At 48.9% G+C, this 7,500-nt stretch overlaps 1 protein-coding gene across 1 annotated transcript in view; it reads left to right on the forward strand.

Annotated features, from left to right (window-relative positions):
* Positions 1-7,500, forward strand: part of LOC310773156 (TRAF2 and NCK-interacting protein kinase-like) — a 175,727-nt gene that overhangs the window by 47,233 nt on the left and 120,994 nt on the right. Inside the window, exon 2 of the mRNA XM_083633066.1 lies at positions 829-894. Coding sequence (XP_083489192.1) covers positions 829-894 — 66 coding nt within the window. The remainder of the gene's footprint in view (positions 1-828; positions 895-7,500) is intronic.

The following is a 7,500-nucleotide window of genomic DNA, read 5'->3' on the forward strand; positions in this document are numbered from 1 at the left end:
TGTGTGTGTGTGTGTGTGTGTGTGTGTGTGAGAGGGTCATTGAGTTTTATACTCTATTGGAGCTGCTCCTGGTCAGAGTGTGGAGAGTTCTGTCTTGGCAACCTAGCGTTTGTGCGTTTAAAGTATTAGCTAGTCTGGCTACTGAAAAAATAACCACATGCTTTTCAGATCAATATAACAACACCTGTAGGGAGCAGAGCAAGGCACTATCTCTGCCTGGGTTAGGGGTTCAATTCCTACTAGGGCACTTTGGATACAGGTGTCCACCATTAAAATGAGGGTTGGGGCGATTCGATATGATCATTTTATCATCTTTCAGTGGAATCGTGATCATTCAAATCAATATTATAGTTCATTGTCTTATGGGGGAAATCATATGATGAAATGAACATTTTGGGATATATGTGGTGCACAATCTGCCGTCGAAATTCATGATGGGATGCAAATGTTGTGTTTTCTTTCACATCACACATAACCATTTGGTTCCATAGGATGAACATTATGTGTGTTATTGCAATGTAATGTGTATTAAATGTGAATTAGTATTTGATATTATATTATACGAGATTCTTATGATTATCATGATTATTGTGACATTGATTTCAACCATATCGCCCAGCCCTAATTCCACATCTAATTAAAATACAGATAAAAGTATACATTTCATATTTGGTAACGCTAGGCAAGAAGAAATACAGCAGCATAATGTTATTCAGCATACTTTGTGATGTTTATACTGCTTTGGGAAAAGAACGGAAATCTGAAAACGAGTTGAGAGTGTGAGTGCGTTAATTGTGCTATTAACCTTGTATCTGTCTCTCTCTCTAGGACCCTGCTGGCATCTTTGAGTTGGTCGAGCTGGTGGGAAATGGCACTTATGGGCAGGTGTACAAGGTAAGACGCATGCACGCACGCACACACACACACACACACACACACACACACACACACACACACACACACACACACACACACACATTTTGATACCAATTCTAGTCTGTATCAAAGTGTGAAAGATAGCAGGCTTCCCTGCGTCGTATCAGTGACTCACTCTGTGTGAGTCTATGGGTGAAGAAGAGAGACGTAATGCTGAAAGGAAGTGAGAACGCAGAAGATAAAAGCAGCAAGCTGGCAAGAAATGGAGCGAATGAAGAGTCTTAAATGTAGAGAGGAGAAGCAGGAACTGGGGCACATTAAACACATTAATTATTGCTCTCCTCTCTCTTCTCTGTCTGTCTGTCTGTCTCTCTCTCTCTCTCTGAGTGCTCTGTGGTTCTCCCCCTCTATCTGAGACGTTTCAGGGGGAAGTGTTTATCTGGGACAGGAGGAAATACTTGCGCCTGATGTTTGTGACATCACAGCAGTTTGAGGGTTTGGCTGTCAGTCGCTGTCAGCTGCTTCCCGCTGTCGTTCAAACATTATCTCTCTGCCCGAGTCGCTGTCCCAACTTCCACTTCCCTCCACTGCCCCCATCCTCTCTTCCCCTCTCCCCTTCTCTCTGTTACACTGCCCCCATCCTCTCTTCCCCTTCTCTCTGTTACACTGCCCCCATCCTCTCTTCCCATTCTCTCTGTTACACTGCCCCCATCCTCTCTTCCCCTTCTCTCTGTTACACTGCCCCATCCTCTCTTCCCCTTCCCTCTGTTACACTGCCCCAACCTCTCTTCTCCTTCCCTCTGTTACACTGCCCCATCCTTCCCCTCTCCCCTTCTCTCTGTTACACTGCCCCATCCTTCCCCTCTCCCCTTCTCTCTGTTATACTGCCCCATCCTTCCCCTCTCCCCTTCTCTCTGTTACACTGCCCCATCCTCTCTTCCCCTTCTCTCTGTTACACTGCCCCATCCTCTCTTCCCCTTCTCTCTGTTACACTGCCCATCCTCTCTTCCCCTTCTCTCTGTTACACTGCCCCATCCTCTCTTCCCCTCTCCCCTTCCCTCTGTTACACTGCCCCATCCTCTCTTCCCCTTCTCTCTGTTACACTGCCCCATCCTCTCTTCCCCTCTCCCCTTCCCTCTGTTACACTGCCCCATCCTCTCTTCCCCTTCTCTCTGTTACACTGCCCCCATCCTCTCTTCCCCTCTCCCCTTCCCTCTGTTACACTGCCCCATCCTCTCTTCCCCTTCCCTCTGTTACACTGCCCCCATCCTCTCTTCCCCTTCTCTCTGTTACACTGCCCCATCCTCTCTTCCCCTTCTCTCTGTTACACTGCCCCATCCTCTCTTCCCCTTCTCTCTGTTACACTGCCCCATCCTCTCTTCCCCTTCCCTCTGTTACACTGCCCCATCCTCTCTTCCCCTCTCCCCTTCCCTCTGTTACACTGCCCCATCCTCTCTTCCCCTTCCCTCTGTTACACTGCCCCCATCCTCTCTTCCCCTCTCCCCTTCCCTCTGTTACACTGCCCCATCCTCTCTTCCCCTTCCCTCTGTTACACTGCCCCCATCCTCTCTTCCCCTTCTCTCTGTTACACTGCCCCATCCTCTCTTCCCCTTCTCTCTGTTACACTGCCCCATCCTCTCTTCCCCTTCTCTCTGTTATACTGCCCCATCCTCTCTTCCCCTTCTCTCTGTTACACTGCCCCATCCTCTCTTCCCCTTCTCTCTGTTACACTGCCCCATCCTCTCTTCCCCTTCTCTCTGTTACACTGCCCCATCCTCTCTTCCCCTTCTCTCTGTTATACTGCCCCCATCCTCTCTTCCCTTCTCTCTGTTACACTGCCCCATCCTCTCTTCCCCTTCTCTCTGTTACACTGCCCCATCCTCTCTTCCCCTTCCCTCTGTTACACTGCCCCCATCCTCTCTTCCCCTTCCCTCTGTTACACTGCCCCCATCCTCTCTTCCCCTTCTCTCTGTTACACTGCCCCATCCTCTCTTCCCCTTCTCTCTGTTACACTGCCCCATCCTCTCTTCCCCTTCTCTCTGTTATACTGCCCCATCCTCTCTTCCCCTTCCCTCTGTTACACTGCCCCCATCCTCTCTTCCCCTTCTCTCTGTTACACTGCCCCATCCTCTCTTCCCCTTCTCTCTGTTACACTGCCCCATCCTCTCTTCCCCTTCTCTCTGTTACACTGCCCATCCTCTCTTCCCCTTCTCTCTGTTACACTGCCCCCATCCTCTCTTCCCCTTCCCTCTGTTACACTGCCCCATCCTCTCTTCCCCTCTCCCCTTCCCTCTGTTACACTGCCCCCATCCTCTCTTCCCCTTCCCTCTGTTATACTGCCCCATCCTCTCTTCCCCTTCTCTCTGTTATACTGCCCCATCCTCTCTTCCCCTTCTCTCTGTTACACTGCCCCCATCCTCTCTTCCCCTTCCCTCTGTTACACTGCCCCCATCCTCTCTTCCCCTTCCCTCTGTTACACTGCCCCATCCTCTCTTCCCCTTCCCTCTGTTACACTGCCCCATCCTCTCTTCCCCTTCTCTCTGTTACACTGCCCCATCCTCTCTTCCCCTTCTCTCTGTTACACTGCCCCATCCTCTCTTCCCCTTCTCTCTGTTACACTGCCCCCATCCTCTCTTCCCCTTCCCTCTGTTACACTGCCCCATCCTCTCTTCCCCTCTCCCCTTCCCTCTGTTACACTGCCCCCATCCTCTCTTCCCCTTCCCTCTGTTATACTGCCCCATCCTCTCTTCCCCTTCTCTCTGTTATACTGCCCCATCCTCTCTTCCCCTTCTCTCTGTTACACTGCCCCCATCCTCTCTTCCCCTTCTCTCTGTTACACTGCCCCATCCTCTCTTCCCCTTCTCTCTGTTACACTGCCCCATCCTCTCTTCCCCTTCTCTCTGTTACACTGCCCCCATCCTCTCTTCCCCTTCCCTCTGTTACACTGCCCCATCCTCTCTTCCCCTCTCCCCTTCTCTCTGTTACACTGCCCCATCCTCTCTTCCCCTTCTCTCTGTTATACTGCCCCATCCTCTCTTCCCCTTCTCTCTGTTATACTGCCCCATCCTCTCTTCCCCTTCTCTCTGTTACACTGCCCCCATCCTCTCTTCCCCTCTCCCCTTCCTTCTGTTACACTGCCCTCATCCTCTCTTCCCCTTCTCTCTGTTATACTGCCCCATCCTCTCTTCCCCTCTCCCCTTCTCTCTGTTACACTGCCCCATCCTCTCTTCCCCTTCTCTCTGTTACACTGCCCCCATCCTCTCTTCCCCTCTCCCCTTCTCTCTGTTATACTGCCCACATCCTCTCTTCCCCTCTCCCCTTCTCTCTGTTATACTGCCCACATCCTCTCTTCCCCTCTTCCCTTCTCTCTGTTATACTGCCCCATCCTCTCTTCCCCTCTCCCCTTTCGTCATCCTCCTCTCCATGTCACTGAGTGTGGACTCTTGTTTGGTGACTTGGGTTTGGACTCAGACTTGAACACTGGGGACTCGAGACTCGACTTGGACTCAAGATATAGTGACTTGACTACAACACTGCTCTGAGCTGCATCGGCCTATGGCACTTTCTTCAATCAACTCTAGTTGGCACAAGTGTGTGTGTGTGTGTGTGTGTGTGTGTGTGTGTGTGTGTGTGTGTGTGTGTGTGTGTGTGTGTGTGTCTGTCTAATGGAGCAGTGAGTGAAGGTCAGGTGGTGATGGAGAGGAGCCAGTCTCACTGCTGATTGGACCAGATGAAAGGTCATGCAGAGGTCGGACATGCCTCTCCACGCTCCTAGAAACAATCTCTGACAGCCTTGTGTGTGTGTGTGTGTGTGTGTGTGTGTGTGTGTGTGTGTGTATATGTGTAAGCGAGAGAGAAGGAGGTGAAAAAACACAAAAGCAGCAGCAGAGTTATGTCTCTCCATGTATTGCTGACTGTGCTGTCTTGGTGAAAGTCACGGCTCATTTGCTGGCTGACATTCAGCCGGTCTGTTGCTGGCTATACATTACTGAGCCACAGAATGGCTACGGCTACCGGTTTGTAACGCACACAGCCCACTACGGCTACCGGTTTGTAACCCACACAGCCCACTACGGCTACCGGTTTGTAACGCACACAGCCCACTACGGCTACCGGTTTGTAACGCACACAGCCCACTACGGCTACCGGTTTGTAACGCACACAGCCCACTATGGCTACCGGTTTGTAACGCACACAGCCCACTACGGCTACCGGTTTGTAACGCACACAGCCCACTACGGCTACCGGTCTGTAACGCACACAGCCCACTACGGCTACCGGTTTGTAACGCACACAGCCCACTATGGCTACCGGTTTGTAACCCACACAGCCCACTACGGCTACCGGTTTGTAGCTCGCACAGCCCATCCACGTTGGTGTGTGATAGGGTGTCATGGTGGGAACGGAATTCGCTGGATAACACTAAATGCGATCTGTACCAAGGCTGACTCTATCATTGCCGTTGACAACTCTCTGCAAACCCAGAAATTACTTTTTTTGCCTGTTGACACCTATAGTAGTAGTATGCATTTTTTTAAAGTGGCTTTTGAATGGGTTTCCTGAGCCAAGGCTCATGAAATCTACCACCTATGCAACTTTAAATTCTAGAGCCTCGGGTTGAATATCATGGCTTCAAACTGTTAATTCAAGGACTAAATTGAAAATTGGGAATTGATGTATTCTGTCAATTCACAAAAGTAGAAAAATATACATGTTCAATACAGAATAATGGTATAAAAAGTACAAAACATGCATAATACGGTAACTGCTGATGCTCACAAGTGTTCAGACTAAAAAATAAAAAAAACATTTAAGTTTCAAATGTATATTCAGTCAGTGCTGTAGAAATACATAGATAATTAGATATACCGGTACATGTAATTGGAACAGATTGGAGTCATACACATAGACTACTTGAGCAAAAAGGCCATCTAGGTATTTTAAATTCCTCTTGCGGTTGAGGAATCCCATCTAGGCAAACAGCCAGCAAAAGATCAACCTCTAGTCAGCAGGTGGATCTCTGAGAGTCGCTGGTGTGATAAATTGACCTTCAGCACGGTGGTATTAGTGGGCTGGAATTTCTCTGGCTCTTTCTCAGCCTATTTTAACTACTTGTTATAAAATACCACAAAGGTAATACACCACTGCCCCTATTCATATCCACATCCATCCAGCATTGGCCCATCGTACGCCCCATCTGGATCAATGGATCTTTGTCAGTGTGCTGCTGCGGAGTGAGAGCACGTGGACCTTGAGATTTGGCTCAGATGTAAAAAAGATCAATGCCAACCAGCCTATAGCCATACTTCACCTGCCTGCCATGATCTATAGCCATACTTCACCTGCCTGCCATGATCTATAGCCATACTTCACCTGCCTGCCATGATCTATAGCCATACTTCACCTGCCTGCCATGATCTATAGCCATACTTCACCTGCCTGCCATGATCTATAGCCATACTTCACCTGCCTGCCATGATCTATAGCCATACTTCACCTGCCTGCCATGATCTATAGCCATACTTCACCTGCCTGCCATGATCTATAGCCATACTTCACCTGCCTGCCATGATCTATAGCCATACTTCACCTGCCTGCCATGATCCACTAAATAAATGCAGTTTGCTCTGAGGCCAGCAGCATTGCTCCTCTGGTGGATCTGTGATCATACAGTACTGTAGGCTGCAGTTAATGATGTTCTTGCATCTTGCAGCAGCAAGAATTAAAAGATGGAGCCTCACTCCCCCACAACAGCTATCTTTTTCATTCCTTCGTTAATTCAATTGTGAATTTTATGCACGCTGATGATAGTACATATCTTATACACATAAATGAGCAGATTTGCATATCTCTGGATGTATTGTGTGTATCTGTTTCCATTTTATTGGCCACGTTGGCCTGATAGCATTCATATTTGGCACGGGTATACCGGCAGAGGTCCCGAGCAGACGGGGACAGGGCGGGTATTTTAATTAGGTCATTATGTCCGATTAAATGACCAAAAATAGTCAATAAGTGATAGCACTACCCACAGCGACCAGCAGGTGCACACAATGTGTGGGCACACACACACACACAGACACACACACACACACACACACACACACACACACACACACACACACACACACACACACACACACAAATGCACAAAGTTGTTTTGGAGACAGACCATTCATGAATGAACATGCTGCCAAAGAGAAAAGCCAGGTTTACCACTGTTCACGGGAGAGCAGTGAAGAAAGATAGAGGTGAGTCTGAGCTATGTAACGTTAGCTAGAGAGAGGTGAATTTTTGCCATGCAATGGAATGACAGTAGGTCGGTTAGTTACAGCTAAATGTTAGCTTGCTAGCTAACAGAGCTATGTCCCTGTCTCTGTTTCGGTTTTCCTTGGCGACCATCGCCCCGATAGCATTCATATTTGGCACAGATACCAGCAGGGCTCCCGAGCAGACGGTGACAGGGCGGTATCTATCTATCTATCTATCTATCTATCTATCTATCTATCTATCTATCTATAAATTTGGTAATGTGGGCAATGTTTTTTGTGCCGGCCACGGCTATGCCGTTTTACATGTGATCGGGCTGAAACTTTCAGAGGGTGTAAAGAGTACCCGTGCGGG

This window comes from Poromitra crassiceps (genome assembly GCF_964638095.1).
Source record: "Poromitra crassiceps genome assembly, chromosome: 3".
NCBI lineage: Eukaryota > Metazoa > Chordata > Actinopteri > Beryciformes > Melamphaidae > Poromitra > Poromitra crassiceps.